At 36.0% G+C, this 20165-nt stretch overlaps 2 protein-coding genes across 5 annotated transcripts; one reads left to right on the plus strand and one right to left on the minus strand.

The window, feature by feature from the left end:
* Window positions 1-330: 330 nt before the first annotated feature.
* LOC113675980 (lysine-specific histone demethylase 1A) lies at window positions 331-14140 on the plus strand. 4 transcript variants are annotated; one of them, XM_027192586.2, is made up of 18 exons: window positions 331-726; window positions 3380-3548; window positions 4384-4517; window positions 4867-4942; window positions 5366-5461; window positions 6167-6273; window positions 6418-6499; window positions 7032-7126; window positions 8308-8352; window positions 8948-9090; window positions 9372-9462; window positions 9590-9663; window positions 10175-10235; window positions 10340-10413; window positions 10630-10874; window positions 11521-11714; window positions 12168-12410; window positions 13102-14140. In XM_027192586.2, the coding sequence occupies exons 1-18, from the start codon at window positions 496-498 to the stop codon at window positions 13432-13434; spliced, it is 2493 nt and encodes an 830-aa protein (XP_027048387.2). In that variant the 5' UTR covers window positions 331-495; the 3' UTR covers window positions 13435-14140. The 4 variants fall into 4 exon arrangements, with proteins under 4 accessions (XP_027048387.2, XP_089070878.1, XP_027048395.2 ...); XM_027192594.2 differs by lacking the exon at window positions 331-726 and adding an exon at window positions 1410-1641; XM_089214752.1 differs by lacking the exon at window positions 8308-8352 and having other exon boundaries at window positions 335-726.
* A 532-nt stretch (window positions 14141-14672) lies between these two features.
* LOC113676263 (dnaJ homolog subfamily B member 4) lies at window positions 14673-19407 on the minus strand. Its single transcript, XM_027192902.2, has 2 exons — window positions 18488-19407; window positions 14673-16378 (listed from the first exon to the last, which is right to left on the minus strand). The coding sequence occupies exons 1-2, from the start codon at window positions 18837-18839 to the stop codon at window positions 15651-15653; spliced, it is 1080 nt and encodes a 359-aa protein (XP_027048703.2). The 5' UTR covers window positions 18840-19407; the 3' UTR covers window positions 14673-15650.
* Window positions 19408-20165: the final 758 nt, after the last annotated feature.

Genomic DNA, 20165 nt, shown 5'->3' on the forward strand with positions numbered 1-20165 from the left:
CGAAATGGTTGGTTGTCAAGGGTTTTAGTGACAGTTGCTAAGCTCGTGCCAATGACGTACTAATCTTCTCGAAGAAATTGTATATAGCAAAAAACACAATCGATTCAGTCGAAAACAATCGATTAATGATCGTTTTACCACATCCACGTTTTAAGATCGAATGTGGAATACAATTAAGCCTCTAAAATGGAAATGGCTGATAAGATATAAGGAAGGAAATCTAACAGTCATTGTATTGATTCTGTCAATAATCCGTTACTATGGAAATTGTTACATTTGGTAAGACGCATGCGCCGTAGTCGTGCAATGATTGGCGGTTTTTAATCACGTGCCATAATTCACGTTGTTATTCCACCTGGCCCTTTGTCATTCCTCTCAGCCAGATTATCACGCTGAATTTTCACCCAATTTCCACAATTTATTTCCAAACTTAGAAGTTGAACTAGGCTCGTCCAAAAGTGGCCAGATAGGTCAAGTAGCTCCCAGAATTTGATAATGTCGGGTTCATATCCACCTCCAATTCTTCCTAAGCCTCCAGTCGGCCTTCCTTTCATAGCACCTAAACCAAATATGCCAGGTCAGGGTGTGAATGCAAGTCAGTCAGGCTCTAACAGTCTCGAAGAAAAACGGCAGAATGGAGGTAGTCCGAGCCAAAGAACCGATGCTGAAATGTTCGATTTAGAAAGTGAAATTGCCAGAAGGACAAGTCAGCGAAAGCGGCCTAAAGTATGTTCACAGTTTGTCTTCATTATCTAAATTTGTCATTCATGATATATTATGCAACATTCTTCAATTTATTGTCAACAATACGGTTTTGTGTTTCAGCTTTAGCCTTTTCTTACGGTTACAGATGGAGTCTTTCCAAGGAACGAAAGACACATTTGGAGTCTTAAGAATCGAATATCTCCGGTATAATCTACCGTGACCTCCGATCCGGGGACACTAAATTTATGCAATACTAAACGAACTGTCATTGAAGCAATGAAAGCTGACTGGTTCGTGGTTCAGAGTCACATGGGCTTTGTTTCAGAGAATATATTTGATAGTTCCTCGTAAGTGTTAGCTTCCATTTCCTGAATTCTGAAAAGGGGAAAAAGTTGGAGAAACTGTTGAATTCCTTCGCTCCGGCTCGGATGAGAGTAAATGAGAGATTTTCGACAAGATTTTGAAACCAGAAATGGGAAGCCCTACGTCACATTGTCAACAATGAAACTTTGTAATCACTAACACGCAACGGGTTGGAGTCGTTTGAAGATTTCCTCGGCAAATGTACAATTCCTTCGTTATGTTCAGCCAGTGTTCAAGCTTTCGTCTCGTTAAGTTGATTAAAGGGCTATCGCTGCTTTTTTTTCCCGGAATATCGAATAAATCACTCATTTTTTTTTCGGCTTTGCGCGTTTGGATTGTTTACATATTTTATAGTGGAGTGGTCACTCGGGAGCCTTTGTCCGCGGGAAGATTGGGGAATGACTGATGATTTTTTGCTCGTTCTTAGCCACGACCCAAACATCGTTTTTGCTTGGAAATTCCTGTCAAAATTTCAGATAAATCGTGTGCCTTTTATTACACGAAACTGATAGGGATTCGAACCATTTCTGTCCGAAATCGCCGCGCGTAATTTGTCGTTTTCTGACAATGGAGGTAAGCGAATTGTCCAATGTTACACAACAGAACTCCTTCCGTACGCTCTCTGAACTCGATTTAAAGAAGATTCATGGTTTTATGTCTAAAATTGACTGTATTCCCCGATTGTGGTTAATTTTTTTGGGGGGGGTGAAATAAGAAAGATAAAAATGATCGAGAGAACGGAAACACTTTGTGTTCTTCTTCAGACAGCGAAGCAATCGGTGAATGTATTTATGAGCTAACACGCGTTCTCCATGTGTTCAGCTGTTAATTTTGATGAATTTTCGCGCTGATTATTTCTGTCTAGCGCTTAAATTTAAGCATTATTTTTCATACTGGCATGTAGTCAACACAGTCGTATTGAAAAGATACTCTACTGAGGAGAGGAGAGTAACCATAAAGTGTAAAGAAAAATTTGCTAGATACAAAATATATTTTCCTGATCATTTATTCAGCGCCTGGTAGCTTTTTCCATGCCTTTGTTTTGCAAACCATCTTGCATTTATGAAACAGCTACACAAAATTTGAACGTAAATATCACATCCCTAAAGGCTTCCTTTTCTAAGATTTTTTGCTGCATAAATTTAGTTAAATTTATGTGCCAGTTTCCTTGTCTAAATTAAAAATAATTGTTTTATTTACATCACCTGAGAGTTGAAATATTGCAGTTGATGATGGGAATTGTGAATTTTTTTTTTTTGTATGCATTTAAGCCATCAGTGAGGCCAGGCAAGATGCCTTATTACGTAATTTTGTGTTCTATTGCCTGAGTGGACACTCTTGACTGTGATGCCAAGAAATCCTTTTGTCCTTGCTGGCTAAAGCCAAGGGGTTCAATGAACTCTGTTTGACACCAATCATGCTTGCTTCAACTTTACTCGAATTATACCAAACCTGGGGACCCACCACTTTTTTAGATCCAGTTCTACTTCTATGGTTGCTCTACATATTTGTGTTTATTGGAGTTTGTCCCTTTTTTGTTTGAATCATTCAGTGATAAAGAATTAAATGTTATAGATTTTAGATCAAGTAATTTTATTGAGCATTGATAGTGATTATTGTGATCACAGTTCTCAGTAGTTAGAAAGCAACCTCTTGTTTCATAATGCTACTTAGCTCCAGTGTGAAGGTCATGTCTGCTTTGAAGGTGACTTACAACAATTAATGGTAATTGAACTGAGTGGAGTGCAGTTTGGTGGGACAAGTATGATTTCAGACCAAAATGGCTTTTGATTCAGTTTAATTACCACTTTATTACATCCATCTCCTACAAACTGATTTGTTACTTTAAACAAGCCTTAAATTCTGATTGATTGTTGCATTTTAGTCATTAAAAAGCTTTCTCTTTGGTTAGGAAAAATATGCGGTTTAATGCAAAAAAAATAAAATGATGATATTAAATCAAACTTTTGAGAGCCAATCAGATTATAAGGATCACCGGTGATTTCAAAATGGAATCTTTCTGAATTTCTATCCATTTATTGAGTCAGTGCTGCATTGACATTGACATTGACTTTTTTTGACTTAAGTTGGCATGTCTCATGAAAATTTGTTTATGTTTTGAGTTTGTATGAATTGTATACCTTTTCCATGTGAGAGAAGATCTCAAAGTCTTTTTGGTTTTTGGGTTGCCAAGTTGATATCAAATGTTTGAACTATGTAAGAAATAAAGTCCTTCTTTTGTGCTACTGTTGTTGGTGATTGTGTTAGAAAAATATTGATTTAATTGAGCAATGGATTTTGTTTACTTCAGGTGGAATACACAGAAGTAGATGTAAAATTAGCTAACTTGACGGACGAGGAAATGTCGGATGATGAAATCATCAGAACCACCACAAGAGCATCACCAGTCCCTCCAGCTATGGAGGCTGAAGAACCACGTGAAGTAGAAGAGGAGGATGATGAAGAAGATGTTCCTGAAGGCTAGTTCTCTTTGTTTTATAGCAGCTAGAGCTATTGTATTAGTCGTCCAAACTTAAGAAATAGTCAAGTCAATATCATTATTTTCAAGTATACTGTGCTAGGTTTATGCTTAAATCTTGTTGGAGTTCAATGAAGGAGAAGTAAAGCTCAAATTGTGTGATTTATGCTGCAGTTAACAAGCATGTTGATGCAGTTTTAGAGAGATCATTCCATTCATCACATGTCTGAGTCATGTTTTATGGCCATGTTGAATTTGACATGATCCACATGCATCATGGAGCTAGTTAACATGATAAATTGTGCACTCAGTGTTTTGTTAAGGGAGTTGAAACATTATAGTGCAACCCTCAGTATTTCTCTATTTTTGCTTGTGCCTCATATCTGTCTTGTTTTCTTATATTCCTCGAAACTGTTCATTCAAATGCTTGAAAGATTCATAGTATTCCATGACATTTTTCCTTGCAGGAACCCTCAGCCACTAACCATATGTTTGTAATTTTGTGGCTTTGTCAAATCCACTTTCTGGCTTTTGTCATTAGTTGTTATTATTCAAAGCCCTTTCAACTGAAGAGCTCCCATTGAGGCAACATAGTGGCACAACTAACATCAATTAAGAATTGCTTTTAACTGAAATTCATTTTAAATTTCAGCATAATATGTTATAGTTTCAAGTGAATTCAGGTCAAAATAATTTTAAGACATTTGAAGTTTTAATTCCTTTGGTCTCAGGAAGATAATTGAAATTCCTAAATGTAGATAAAACAAATGGACATTCCCTGTATGGAATTATTTTAACTGGGAGTCCCTTTCAACTAACAACATTTACACTTACAGGACTTGAGGGTGCAGCTTTCCAAAGTAGATTGCCTTTTGATAAGATGACATCACAAGAGGCATCGTGTTTCCCAGATGTCTCTCAGGGCCCTCCCCCTGTTCAGAAACAGTTTTTATACATCAGGAATAGAATGGTATGCGAAATCAATTAAATTTTTATCCTATTTTAATTGATGGATTTTACTTCTTTTGAAAATTATTGTAATTTATCTATGGATTTTGTGGTTCAAAATTGTCTTGATGAGATTTTGCAGATCAGTTTGATTTTGATTTTGATTTTTCTTTGTCTGGTGTTGATTAATTATCATGATAAAAAAGTTAGGAAGTGAAAAATAAACTGGTGCAAAACATGTTAATCAAGGAAAATTTTAAAATATGACACCTATAGATATTACCCCTCAGTCACTATCAGACATAGTGCATAGTAATTCTTCTGCTTAAAGTTTGATGAAGTTGTTGTTGTTTTTTTTTTACCAATGTAAGCTACAACTATGGGTTGAAAATCCACGACAACAGATGACATTGGAGCATGCAATGTCACAAATGGACCCTCAAAATAGTAAGTTCTTCCCCTTGTACATTCTCTTAATGTCTTTTTTTTTACATTTTTATGATAGCTTTCAATCTGTCTGAAAGTTTAAAGCAAATAAGAAATTATTATAGTAAATGGCCAAGTTATCAAAGGTGGCATGTTGCTTTTTCAGATTACACACAAGATCACAAACTATTCAGTTAAAATATCTTTGTGGCATTCCACAAAGATCACACAAACCTGAAAGCAACTCCTGAATTTGGAATCATTGTGCAGATTTAAACCTGTTACTGGTAACTCAGAGATAGCTTGTGTACATATTTCCTCAATGACATTTCACAAGGTTTACAATTTTTCATTGCTACTTGTGTAAAATGAAATGCACGTAGAACCTAAATAGGTTTATGTCTGGCTATGAAAATTGATAATTTTTGTTTGCTTTCCCTGTAGGTGATCCCAAACTTGCAGCAAGAGTACATGCCTTCCTTTCACGATATGGCTTGATAAACTTTGGAATATACAAGGTTCTTAAGATGCCAGCTGCATGTAAGTAGAACTTATAATAAAGGGTAAAATGTCAGTATATATTGATCCTACATGTATATGCTACACAGTGTGTGTAATCCTTGAATGACATGTGAGGTTAGTGATCTTGATTAAGCATTCATCCTGGACTTCTTCATTATCCATAATCAAAGTTGTTATATTTGAGAAATATGTAGACCATACCATTTATGTGACACACAAATAATTTTTTATAGACCAGATCAGAAGAACAATACTTTCTGCACAGACATGTTTCTGTGGAGATTTCATTGTGCTTTGCATCTATAAGCTAAGAACTTTAATACAAAATAACCATGAATAGACACTTTCTAACAAGCTGGGTGCATTCAGGTATATCCAAACAGTTGGGAGTCAATCTTTTTTTTATATATATAAAAGTGTGGACCATGATAAATTCAGGGTGCTAGCTATAACCTTATGTCCAAGATCTGTGATTTTACCTGTGTTACATCAACATAAAAAAAATTCCTTGAAGAACCCTGAAAAACTAATAATTTTATTCAGGGTTTGGGTTTGAATCCGAAGCCAGTCATAGTGGTGTGGTTTTCAGGAATTATACTCTTCTTTATGGGAGGAAAAATTTGGCTGTTACTTTTAATTTTTATACCTATCGTATTTGAATACTTCTGACATGAGTTGAATATAGTTTATAAGTGTTAAGTGAATGTATGGTTCCCTTTTTAGTAAAAAAGTCACCCAAAGTGATAGTTGTTGGTTCAGGAATCTCTGGTCTCGCAGCTGCACGGCAGTTACAGTCTTTTGGAATTGATGTCACTATTGTGGAAGCGAGGGTAAGGTAGCATTACTCTCAAACACTCAGTTGGTTGAAATTTAAAATATCTCAAGAATTATTTTAATGGGTAATTTGTTGATAGTTGAATATTTGTTGTGGTATTATCAATAATTATTACTTAAAATCTGGTATTGCTTGCTAGGAACGTGTGGGAGGAAGGGTAGCAACATTCCGTAAAGGACAGTACATTGCAGATCTTGGAGCCATGGTACTCACTGGGTTAGGTTGGTATTATTTACTTGTTAGTGTTAAAATGTTTTAATTTGTCTTCATAAAATCTACACTTACATGCAACATCTTGTATCTGTGACCTGAGACCAGAAACTACATGGCTATCTTAGCACAAAGTTTATTGTTCACAGTCATTGAGGTTTTGTACTTATTGTCTGGGAGGAAGGGCCAGACAGAAAAATACTATTGGCTCAAGGTCAAGAAAAACTGACCAAGCTCAGCAAGCCAGACACGTCCTGTCCAGCTTGACCTCACTCATTCAATAAACATTTTATCATAATTGTGACTGTAGCTCTTTCTTCCTTTCTCCTTTAAGCTCATGGCTTGCAGGGCTTTAGGTTTTGAATGACCCTGCTGGTCATTAAAGGAAAAAATATATTTATTTAAAAAATTAACGAATATTCCTCTTGGCTAGCCAATCAGAAGAAAGGATTTACTTTATTTGGCTTGCCTGTTGATAAGGGTATGTCAAAAATGATAACCAACAAAGGAAAACTTGCTGAGGGAGTCATTCTTTTATTGCAGGGGGAAATCCTTTGACAGTTCTGGCAAATCAAATCAATATGGATCTTCATAAGATTAGACAAAAGTGTCCATTGTATGAAACTCATGGAAAGTCGGTATGAACTGTGTCTTGTTTTGAAACTTATGAAATTAATGACTTTTCAGCACAAGCTAGTATTTCACTGGTGGTCAAAAATGATGCTGTTGTCATCAAAGGTTAGCATCTTTAGTGTCAAATGTATTTAGGATTTTCATAACCAAAAATCAATTTCTGAGAATTGGACCTTGATCATTTACCACCTGTGTTCAATAAAAGAGCCAATTTAAAATACCTTTTTCGATGTGTTGGATGGTTAGCAATCATTTTAGGCTGAAAAAAGAGTTTGGAAGAATTACAGTTTGAATGTAATTTGTCATCAACAATAGTTTTCCTCAGCCTGAAAACTGGTTTGACATTTTGTTTAAGAGGAATTGCTGATTGTAAATAATGTACAAAATTCACTTCCCTTTACAAAGTTTACTTCTTGCCTTCCAAAAAGATGAGGTTTTATTGTCTTGCTATTATGAAATATTGGCTCCAGTAATTACTGTTTATTAGGGTGATGAACTTTTACCTAGCAGTTTATTTCAAACTTAAATTTTTCCCTAAATATTTAAATTATAACAATTTATTATTATAACTATTATAGTTTGGTGTGGTTAGGTTTGGAAAGTTTAAACTTAAAACTTCTTAACTTGCTGTTTGAGTAACCTGACGTGTATGCGCCTGTAAAGTTTTGTACAGTTTGTTCAGTTCAAGGTTATGGTTTTTCAGACATGTTTTCTTCTTCTTCATTGTCCACTAAAAGTAATTGGGAAAAAGAGTAGACTGAATCAGTCTACATTGTAACACTGATGTTTTAAAAGAACTGAAAAGCTGGTTTTTATTCTAAATTACCCTATTTGAATTTACACCCTGACTTTTTTGCTTATTTTTTATTTGAGAAAAGTCAAAATCACCTGTTTAAGCAGACACAAAATTGTGTTAATCAAAACATTAGAAAGTTGCTAACAGTTCTGGCAAGTGCCAATGGTACATGTACAACGGATTATAAGTTACATGTATGAATTTATTGTAATCAGCAATATAATGATGTTATAGAATGTCTGGTCACTAAAAATAGGGTAAAAATTTAAAAAAAAAGGTAAAATAAATTTAACATAACAGTCAAGAAATGCTAAATTAAACTAAACCTGGAATGACAACATACACCTTGTTTTAAATGAACCAAAGTTAACATTTGATTTTTTCCTGAAGGGCCCACTTGAAAAGAAGGCCAACAGCCGGCTTGCTGCTGTGAGGGTAGGCTTTCCTCTTTTTCACCAGAATGAAGTCAATATGCCATTCATTGTACATGTACCTTCATGCACTTGTCAATTGCGTTCATTCTTACCCAGTCACCAACACCTATTGCTAAACATTTTTTTTTTAAATGCGCTCAGCTTCTTTTGTTTTTCCTGCTCTCTTCTCTCAGCTTATAAACCATAAAACCACTCCTAATAAATGTAAATTAGCAACTCTCAAAACTCTTTCCTCTTTTTGCAAATAAGCCTTCTTGGTAAAGGTGAGCTTAAAAAAACATAGCTTATAAATTGCTGGCAATAGAAATACATCCATTCAGTGAATTCCATTCTTAAGCATTTGTGTGTATCATTTTCATGTGTAAATACAAGTTTTGTCATTAATTTATACAATCATATGTTTTCTTGTGTCACATGATTTAGAGTAACTTTCAACTAAGTGTTGAAAGGAATTTGGGATTGCTCTGGTTTGGCTTTACTTTGTTCTGTTATTGGTACAGAAAACACACCTCCTTCTCAAGCAATCAGATGCGAAACAAGAAGCAATTGTGACTTTATCACTAGTGTTTTCCCCCATTAATTGCATTTTTCTGCAGGTACCTAAAGAGAAAGATGAGATGGTGGAAAGGGAGTTCAACAGGTTGCTGGAAGCCACCTCATATTTGTCACATCAAATTGACTTTAACTACATGAACAGCAAACCTGTGTCTTTGGGCCATGCCCTGGAACTCGTGATCAAGTTAGTTACCAATGAATTTATATGGTTATAAACTGACTAGTCCAGTTTATAGCTAATTCTTTGTTATCTTGGCTGATTTTGGTGTTATGCATTGATTGGCACGGCTAAAATTAGTTAAAATAATTAAATCTTTCGTGTAGTATGATTGATTCATTTTGTTTACAGCAAGTAACCCTATCATTTGTACCATTTTAAGAGAATTCCTCCAAATATGAGCAAACCTGTTTATTCATCTAAATTTGGTATATTGAGTTCAAATGTATGTACTGATTTGATTTCAGGATGCAAGAGAGGCATGTTAAGGAGCAGCAGATCGAACATGCAAAAAAGATTCTCAATATTCAAGAGCAACTGAAGGCTAACTTAGCCCAGGTAAATTAGTTTTACTTGGGGATCACCATGTTACATACTCTGGGTTTTCTGTGGTTGAGTCTTTCTGTATTTAGTGTACCTCTCTGACCTGTGATTGATGAAGTATTGTTTTGCTTTTTATTATCAGATGGTGCAGATTAAGGAGAAAGTCAAGCAAACTCATAAGGAATACCAAGAGGCCCTCAAGGTCAAAGAACCAAGGTATAGGACAATGTCAAAATTTTTCATTCTTGTACTGCCAAAAGTGTCAAACAGGTAACTTGCTCTCTGAATGGTAATTGCACTTTATCCAGCAGACAGGTCATAAGAAGAGATAAATAAATTACCATTTTGAGGCTTAATCATACACTGAACTTTTTTAATTGCTCTATAGTAATGAGGAGGGAGAATTGCAATTCACATCCTAGTGATTAAGGTTAATTTTGAATTTCATGACAGACAATTTCCAACAACAATTGCTCTTTAAATCTCTGGCATGGCACAGCTCTTGCCCCATAAAAGATAGAAACACATTTTCTGATCACAAGAATGTTAGTGTGTGAGCTACATTCAATTGCATACTCATCTTAATTTCCAGTATTTTTGTAAGTGCAATTTATAAATGCATTTGATTTTAGCAAGGATCTTTTTGTTTTCTTTGTTTGTGTTTTGCTTTTTCTGAATATTCTTCAAGTGTCAAGGTTATAATTCTGATTATTGAATTTCTTAACAGGGATGTCACATCAGAGTTTTTGGTGAAAAGCAAGCTAAGAGACCTGAATGCCCTTTGCAGGGTAAGTACATTATGGTGGGTTTGAAGGATAAAAAGTTCCATGGCTGTTTTTGCAAAGATAAAAAAACACTCATGATTTTGTTTTTTTGATAAATCCAATTAAAGGAATATGATGAAATGGCAGAGGAGCAGCTTCGTATTGAGGAGAGACTTGAAGAACTTGAAGATAACCCACCAAGGTAAATTATTTAATTTTAGAAAACAGCTTTGTTCAAATGAGTTTGGGTTAAATCTGGTGTAAAGGCTTACATGAATACACAAGTGGTATTCTTGTTTTGCAATTTCCTTGTAATCAATTGGAATTTGCAATGAAATAGTTTAGCATGCAAGTTTGATTTAGCTCCCCCAGTGTGTCATTTAGAAGTGTTAAATCTGTTTTGATGGTCATTTCACAGTGATGTTTACTTATCATCAAGAGACCGACAGATCCTAGACTGGCATTTTGCTAATCTAGAGTTTGCAAATGCCACGCCCTTGACATCACTGTCACTTAAACACTGGGACCAAGATGATGATTTTGAGTTCAGTGGCAGTCACATGACTGTTCGTAATGGTTACTCTTGTCTTCCTGCTGCTTTGGCTGAAGGACTTGATATCAGACTCAACACTGCAGTGAGACATGTGCGCTATAACAGAACTGGTATGTGCCATTGCTTGCTCAGTGGATAACTTAATGGATGATATACATGTATATAGATTTTAGTTTCAATAACACTTCCAAAAAAGCTCATAGGCCCATTGTGTTTAAGAAAATCCTACTTGAAAATCCAAACACAAATTTGGTTTGAAAAACTCAAAAGTCAGGTGAGTAGTGTTGTTTTGTGTTAATGTCTTTGTGGGTAGTATGCCATCCAAGATTAGAAACCTTACACCATCGTTGATTAATTTTAAATTCCTGTTTCCTGTTGCTTTTAGTGTTTCCTATATGCTGTTGATCTCTCTATTTCTTTTTCCTGTGTCCCTTTCCATTTCCTTTTTTCTTTATTATTTCTTTTTTATGTAGTCTTTCCTGTTGACGTCTCTATTTCCTGTTTCTTGTTTTGGTTTCCATTGTTTCATTCCTGTTCCTGTTTCTAGTCCATGTGGCATCGTACTCCTTGATTCAATTCCTTTTCCAGTTCCTGTCTATTTTCTCTCTTCATTTCCTGTTTCCTGTTCTAGCTCCCACAACTCAAAGACACTGAAAAGGTCTGTAACTAGCATAGCATTATGCCAGTGTGGTAGTAACATGTCTGTTGGTTATTTTCCAATCCATATACCACCTATTTCTGTCAACTGTGTTTTAGGTGTAGAAATTGTCACCCAGAGCACAAGCAAGTCATCAATCACTACAACACAGACATTTAAGGGAGATGCTGTGTTGATAACGCTTCCACTTGGAGTACTCAAAAGCCATCCATCAGGTGTGCAGTTTCACCCTCCCCTCCCAGAGTGGAAGACTGCTGCTATACACAGAATGGGCTTTGGAAATTTAAACAAGGTGGGAAAAAAACTTAATATCATACACAGATCCAGCAGTACAATGTTTAAATTTATATTAGTAAAATTATATTTGAGATGCTTATCTTGGTTTCACACAAATTCTAACTTACTTTGGATTTCCTCCACTGTTACTTGGAGGAAAAACTATTACAAGTTTCAAGATATTTTCACACCTACCATATAGCCAACTTTTGAAAAAACTTTTAGATCCATAATTTCCTCTTGTATAGCTTTTTATTTGTATATTGCTTTGACCAATGGTTGTTGATGTATTTTATGAGTTTGGGACATAGGAGATATGTGACCCTTAAATCCTTCAATTTGTAGGTCAGATACTTTACCATGTTAGAAGGAGAGAACTTATTAGTGAGCTTCATGTCTCCCATTTATGCAGTTCATATTGAACTCTTCATAAGAATTTAATTCAACAGCTGTGTTTTATTTGTATAAGGTGGTTCTTTGCTTTGATCGAGTGTTCTGGGATCCAAACACCAACCTGTTTGGTCACGTTGGAAGTACAACGGCAAACCGTGGTGAGCTTTTCCTGTTTTGGAATCTGTACAAGTCACCAGTGCTTATTGCTCTAGTGGCTGGTGAAGCTGCCAATAAGCTGGAAAATGTGTCTGATGAAATTATTGTGGGAAGTGCTATTGCAGTCTTAAAAGGAATATTTGGGAGCAGTGCTGTTCCTCAGGTTTGTTACTTACTTTTTCCCGTTAAACTCCCCTGCTCTGAAATAAATTTCAAATACAAAGGCTGGTGAAAATTAACCTTCTCACAGCTGAGATCTGGAATGTTATTCCTCCCAACAGCAGACCATACATTTCTTTATTGGCTTCTCCTGAGAATTTAGCACTATGTTCTGCCAACAATTCTTACTTGATGATGTGTTCTATGTTTGCCACCTGTCTACATGGGTTAACCAACTGAAGCTTCACTTTCAGCCTTGGCAAAATCCATATATTTTAAAAGCTAGCTTTTGTTTGTTTTTGTTTACAATATTTAGTTATGGGACTATGCTCATCATACAGACATCCATTTTCATTTAAAAAACACTTAAGCCTGAACTTTTCATTGTTATTGTGTGAAACCAGGTTTTGAGTTTGCCAAATGGTAGCAAAATAGAATGTTAGAAAGCAAAGAATCTTGTTAGCTGGGTCCCCACATTTACAAATTATAGGTAAACTTGAAAGTTTCTGCCAGCTAGTCTTACTAAAGGCCTCAAACTTATTTGAGAGGAAAGAAATGCAGTTGCTGAAGTTCCATTGATGAGGACCTGCTCACAGGCTAATTTTATGTGTTAAGGACAATGTCAACTAGAAAGCAAAGCAGCTGAGTCCCCACCACTGCCTATGGTACTTCATGATTGAATCTTTTTCTTTCAGCCTAAAGAGACAGTTGTAACAAGGTGGAAGTCAGATGAGTGGTCACGAGGCTCTTACTCCTTTGTTGCTGCTGGTTCTTCAGGAAATGACTATGATCTCATGGCTTCTCCAGTGGCACCTCCACCAGTATCAGGGATGCCTCCAGGTAATCCTGCCCCACCCAATCCTCCCAGAGTGTTCTTTGCAGGGGAGCATACAATAAGGAATTATCCTGCCACAGTACATGGAGCTCTTTTGAGTGGCTTGAGAGAGGCTGGCAGAATTGCAGACCAGTTTTTGGGACTCCCTTATGAAGTAAACAGAATTGGGCAGCCACCTATGACCCAGGCCTAAAGTCCTCTAACAAGTTAATTTGTGCAGGAAAGATGATGTGGTGCTCAAGTTCAAGTTCCAGCTTTTATAATGTGAATATTATCGTCAAAATGGATGAACTTTGTTACCTTTGTTATGGTTTTAAGGTCAGTATGCTGTCACAGCATGTCTTATGTGCCATCACAGACTTGATGTACATAGAGTTTTTGTTGTAGAGGACATTGTCAAAAATTAATTATATTGTAACAAGTGGTAGGTCTTGAAGAAGTTTGATGTTTTTATCAGGAAAATTTAACTTGGAGCTAAGTCACAATCCTCTCATTTACATACACCTCCTAACAGTTCTCTTCAAGCATCTTATCATCAATTTACACCATGAAGGAAACTTTTAAGGCATAACTTTCAAAAAACCCTACTATGCTAGATGGTTAAATGTTCATGTTCTGTAAAATCAGTCTCATCAATGAAAACAGTTTTTTTGGAGGTGTGACAGTAAAAGTGGTTGGTAGTACTCTCCTACTTTATCAACATCTTTTTTGTTTGTTTGTTTTTAATGTAAACAAAAACTTCCTTAATTTAAACTTTCTGATAGTTAGTCATTAATAATATTGAACGTTGTTAGATGCTTAAGAAAACATGTACAAAACATTCTCTTTCCTTTTCATGTTATATCATCCATGGAAAATGTATATTAATATTTATTACAAATAAAAAATATTAAAATTAATAGAATGGTGGCCTTCTCTCTAGAATTTAATCTATGACTGCAGCTGACTTATATATCAGTTGCAGCACATTACACTTGGGTTACCCCTGGGAGTGGAAAGGTCAAAACTCCATCCTGTCATGAAGAACTGTTGATCAACTAGTGAAGGCTGATTCCATACCAAAGGGCAGGGTTCCCTCTTCTCACATGTAAAATACAGGTTCTGGTGTCATGGTGTAGAGATGAATAGCCAGGAATCCTAGCTGGGAACATATCTTAGAGTCCTGGTCACAAGGACAAGGGAAAATTTGTAGATTTGTGGACAAAACCGTTATCATGGTGGCTCTTTTATATCAAAAAGAGGTTACTTTTTATCAGTGAAATGAAGCTCGTGCCATGCCTGGAATGGTTCTTTTTCAGGTAACCTCATTTCAAATTTGTAATTCAGCATCTCCATCCCTTTCTCATAAGAGCCTTACTGCAGAATGGGTCATGGGTGATTGAAGGTCCTTTCATATGGTCATACTCCAAGATAATAATTATTACAAAATGATTTCAATTGTGCATGTTTTATTTTCCTAATAAGTTAAGAAAATATACATTCAGTACTCATTTCTGATACAAGTGGAAAAAGATAAAACATTTTGTCGTGTATACCCATAGAGCTAACACTCAATTATATTAATTTTTACTTAAATTTTGGATTCCCTACCATAAGGACTCTGCCTGACTTGCTTTACATTAACTCTTGTAGGTTAACAACAAAACATAATTTACTATCAATCCACAGTTCCAACCAAACATATTGGTATCTATTTACAAACTGCACACCAATACCAACAGCCTGCTTCTGTTTTTTGTTCTTTTGGCGTGTGTCAACAACATCATCTATGAATTTATGACGAGGGCAAAAATCATTCATTCTGATAGCTGAAAAATTAATTTTAACATTATCATTTTCACCCAATTAGCACGCTAATTACTTGGTCTTCAAATTTTCACCGGCCAATTTTCCACACTCTCACTAAGCAAAGTGATAAAGCAAAGTGTATGCAAGACATAGAAATTTGGAAGCAATGATCATAATATAAAGTACAGTCTCTGAAAAATCAGAACAACTTGATGATGATCACCCTAGTCCTTACTGCCTCACCACAAGGTGACAATATAAAACTAAGGGGTGACTAAAATAATTACCCACCACTGCTATTCTAGTGATCCAAACATTAACAACATTTATCATGAACGAACAAGTCATCTACCCAGTCACAGTGAAATTTGACACAAATAAATTCACACTTGAAAAGTTTTTTGTCACACTTAGAAACTTAATTTAACACTCATTTTCCCTTTTTGTCATTCTTCCCAACTGGAAAAAAACATTGAATAAAATAGTTAAGAACACTCCTGATTCTTATGAAAAGAACAAGGGGAAACAGTTCCCATGAAAGAGTACTTTCATGTCATTCAACCACTTGTGGTGAAATTGGAAAAATAAATAAATAATCACTTATTAATAATTTTTCTTGTCTCACTCAGGTAAAGCATCCTTTAATAAATCAATGTTTGATGTAGAAAGTTGTGTTGGAAACACAACTTCAAATTCCACCATCATGTCAGCTCGCTGATTCAGCCTCTTGGGTAGTGGCAAACCTTCACCTTTAATTCGGCGTTTTGCCCCAGGTTTAATGATACTGTTTAATGGAATATTGACAGTCCGTCCATCCAGTGTTGGAACTGGTACCATTGAAGCTGTTGTATGACCAGTTAAGGCATCTCTGAGAGATAAGGGAGCAGTGTACAAAATGTTATTATCTTGATCTCGTTTGAAATTAACATGGGGCTTGTCCTTGATTGTGAAAACGATGTCAGCAGGAACAGTGTGTGGTTTTTGGTCCCCTTCTTCTGGGAAAGTAATTTTTGTTCCTTCCTTCCAGCCCTTTTTCACTTCAATGGTGAGAATCTTTTCTTCAGGGTGAGTTGTCACTCGGTCTTGATTCAAAACTTTTTTAATGATCTTCAGTTTTTTGGTAGTTCCTGTTAACAACTCCTCTAGAGTCACCATGAGGTATTTCTCTATGGGAGGATCTTGGGCCTTTTTGCGAGCAAATGAATGCATATCTTCAAAGGATGATGATCTCTGACGACTGAAGCCAGGGTAACTCTGATGACGAAAGCTGGAATGGAAACCTCCCATATCTGAAAAGTCACCTCCTCCAAATGCCCCACCTTGCATGCCAAAACCTTGATCGAACATTCCTAGTAGAGAGTGCACCATTAGTTATATATCCATAAACAAAACTCAAAAGACTTAAAAACATTATGTTTGATCATCAGAAGAATAAATAATGGTGTTTGAATAACTTTAGAAGGCCCATCATTTGGAAAACCTAGAAAACACATGAAAAAGCATCTCACTTAGGAAAAGTACCAGTTTCTACAACAAATAATCTGTATATCCTTGACTGGGAAAGAAATTTCAAATTAGAACTGGATGGCTAGCAAGGTGCTTGCAATCAAGGTGGAACAAAAGTCTCTGTTTGAAGGCTTCCAATTTAAAGGAAAAGTATGCTCCAAAATTTACATTTCATTGCAGCAATTTAGAAGTATAGGTGAATTTATTAGTGGATGGCACACTGAGTGCATTTTGAGAATCTGAAGAGAAAATTAACTTAACATAAAATTGTCCTATATATGCTTTACTTCAACTACAGATGATGCTATTTAGAAAATTGTGTGGCAAATCAGCTGCTCTCTTTTAAAATGGCTGTGTCCAAAGTCAAATTAGAGCACATACGGAAACAATTTTACATTTCATTACAAATTTCTTTCACTTGACAAAGATCATAATCATATGGTTTCTGGAGCATACTTCCCCATCAAAGGACCACCTGGAAAGACCTGCACACCACTTCAGTCTAACTTTAAAACATGCCACAAAACTAACACTCAGAATGCCAGAACACAAAAATTAGCAATTTGCACAACTCAATAATTATCCCTTACTCTTTTTCAGAAAATGCAAAACAGAGCAAATGAAAAAATGGTTCATTCAATCCCTATAAATTAAGCTATATGTTTTTTTTTAAAGTTAGAAATAGGAATAAAAAGCTTCTAGAAAAATCATACAGACACAAGGAACAAATAGCTTAAATTCTGTATTGAATGGACCTAAATTAGTGTGAATAATTTATAACAATCACTGTTGTAAAGTAGACTTTCCAGAAAATTCCTATGCATTGCTAGAAAGGGGTGTTCTCATTTTTTGCACCACAGTGAAAATTTTCTGACAATGGCAGCTAGGACCAGGAAAATTGTGTTCTCAAGAAACTGAACTTAATTGAGCACATCAGTCGGTTTTGTGCACAAGTTTCTTAAACTTAAGTGCAAAAAATATCCAAACTGACCCTGTTAATACCATGCTAAAGAAATAAGAATGTTGATGAGTTAATTCTTCCTTAGTTCTTGAGCCATAGCAAGAAAAATATGGCCTATTTTTTTTTTTATGAGATAAACCCAGACAACAATGTTTGAATGTTTGCTTTCATTAAGTTTGCAAACAAAACAGAATGTTCTAGTTTTTTCACTGATTTTTTCTATTTTGCAACTCTATACCACAAAGGGAGATTTTTTTTAAAAGGAAAAAAAACTTTCCAGTATAGAATGATGAATATTTTCCTGACTTAAAATGTTCTAGTTTCTTCCAGCTGATGTCAAATTTAGACCAAAAAGCAACATTTCTTCCAAGAAAAATAAATTTCAATAGCTTTTCAGCTAGGGATAATGTTTAAACTGACTTCTCTGAATACTTCCCTAAATCAACAATTATAAAAAAAACTCTAGAAAGTTCCCTTAATTTTCCATGCGATTGCCCCCTTAGATGACAGTAGCAGTTTATCTCAGTCTGTTTAACAACAATGGGCTATTTCTAATGGTATTATTTTCCTTCCCCAGCCACAAGTCCATAAATTTAATTGGCACAAAAGAACAAATATATTAACAACTACGGCTAATTTCTATAGTTCAACGACCATGAAAGGGGAAGGCATCCCAAAATCATCTTAGAAAACACTTCATCATTTGGAAGATTGACGTTACATCTTAGCAAAAATAGAGCATAAAATAGAGAAACAATTTTGAAGAAAGTTATACAAAAAAAAATTGAGTAGTGTTAATGAACGTCTTTGTGTAAAATAGCATACAACTCTAAATATAACAGGTGCAGCGAGGTCCAATAAAACCGAAGGCGACCATGCATAGTATTGCATCGAACAAAACTTTTCAGTTATATTGAATTAGCATGTAAAATTTTCAAAGCGATATTCAACTTGAGATATTATCTCGACATTTCAATGCATGTAGACCTACCTCTAAAGGGATCGTCTCGTCCAAAGACTCTTGAAAACGTGGACATCGGGTCTCCATGGAAAGTAAAAGCTGTAAATCCAGGCGGCATTTGAAAATTAAACTCTGTCGTACTCGCTTGAGGTTTGCCAGTTCCTTTCAAGCCTTCTTCACCGTACTTATCAAATATCTCCCTTTTTTGAGGGTCGCTAAGAACTTCATACGCTTCTGCTATTTCTTTGAACTGGTCTTCTGCTCCAGTGCTTTTGTTTTTGTCTGGATGATACTTCAAAGCCATCTTTCGGTAAGCTTTCCTAATCTCGTCTTCGCTTGCGTTGCGCGGAATATCCAAGATCTTGTAATAATCTTTCCCCATTGTTTTGTGGACGTCTGCGGAACTACTCACTTCTAGTTGTTTTCGACCCGGTTACATAAGTTTTTTATTGCACAGATGGGTCCAGACCTTTATCCAGGGTAAATAATAATAAAATCGTGACGTTGACGATGAAAATTAACGGCAAAGATGTTAACATCGTGCCGTGCTAGAAAGTTCCGACAACCTCCATTATGACCGCGCGAAAAGACTGGAGTCCAGTGCGGTTCATCACGGTTTTAGCAGTAACCTTCGTCACGTTCTCCAATAGACATTTCCTTGAGCTCTCATCTTCCGCATTTTCCTGACATTTCGAAACGTTGAATTGATATGGAAATGTAATTTTCAGTCAGGAAACGTGGGATTTGTTACAATTGAACAATATTTTGCCCCACCTTTTCTGAACAGATACGCAAGAAGAGACCGGGGGCGGGGAGGGGGAGTGGTGGTAACGCGAAGAGCCGGCAGGGCGGCATTTATGCGTAATACATACCGACCTATTGGAGAGGGCGCTATCGATGAAAGGAAGTAGATTGAATAATAAAGAGAGACGCCACATTTCAAAACAAACTAAAGATACAAAAGAAATGAGCTACAATACGAAGTTGAAAGAGCAGAAACCGGAATTTTAGGAGTAATATTCGTTCAATAATCGGGTGATATTCGTGGCTCTTAACTCCGCGTGAATTGCAAAGAGAGGAAGAAAGAATCAGGTTTCAGTCAGGTATTCGCGAAAAGTTCAGACTTCGCGCCACGAAACAGGAAATCCGCCTATCAGATGACCAGGTTTTCACCAGCAGGTCTGGGGAGTTGTAAAAAAAAAGTTAGGAATATCGGAGGGCAAACGTAACATCATCAAGTTTTCTTTTGACAATATCAAACCTTAGTCTTGCTTTGTTGATAATGTCGAAAGCAGTCTCTGTCAACCCACACGACGTTTAAAATTGCAGTTATTGCCACAAATATTTTGACAATGTTGAGCGATCGAACGTTCTAGAAAGGTCCATTTGTATCGATGTTCTAGATTCTGTCGAGCACGGAAATTCTAAGCTGAGAAAACCGGTACCTAAATTGGAGTATTAAGAATCATAAAGCAGTTTTATTTGATGCAGATACTTTTTCATACTTGCAAAATTTTTACTGGTAAAAACGAGAACGATGTTCGCGCGTGCACCCAGCGTGAACTTGAGTATGCGTGACCAAGTTCAAGTAGTAAATCAACATGATCAATACCGCGAGCATTTGTTTTCCATTCTTTAAATCCCTCATCTTCTGGGACTCATCTCTAATCCTTACGTCTTTTCAATCGCTACAACGTCTTGTTAGATG

Source organism: Pocillopora damicornis, chromosome 8 (assembly GCF_964200805.1).
Source record: "Pocillopora damicornis chromosome 8, jaPocDami1.2, whole genome shotgun sequence".
Taxonomy (NCBI): Eukaryota; Metazoa; Cnidaria; class Anthozoa; order Scleractinia; family Pocilloporidae; genus Pocillopora; species Pocillopora damicornis.

What these genes read in the sequence shown, in the direction of transcription:
- LOC113676263 (XM_027192902.2), bottom strand. Translation starts at nt 18,839, where the DNA reads ATGGGGAAAGATTATTACAAGATCTTGGATATTCCGCGCAACGCAAGC. An exon ending in ACGAGACGATCCCTTTAGAG is followed by an intron (nt 16,379 to 18,487) that starts GTAGGTCTACAT and finishes ACTCTCTACTAG; the next exon opens with GAATGTTCGATCAAGGTTTT.
- LOC113675980 (XM_027192586.2), top strand. Translation starts at nt 496, where the DNA reads ATGTCGGGTTCATATCCACCTCCAATTCTTCCTAAGCCTCCAGTCGGC. An exon ending in GTCAGCGAAAGCGGCCTAAA is followed by an intron (nt 727 to 3,379) that starts GTATGTTCACAG and finishes TGTTTACTTCAG; the next exon opens with GTGGAATACACAGAAGTAGA. An exon ending in GCCCTGGAACTCGTGATCAA is followed by an intron (nt 9,091 to 9,371) that starts GTTAGTTACCAA and finishes ATTTGATTTCAG; the next exon opens with GATGCAAGAGAGGCATGTTA.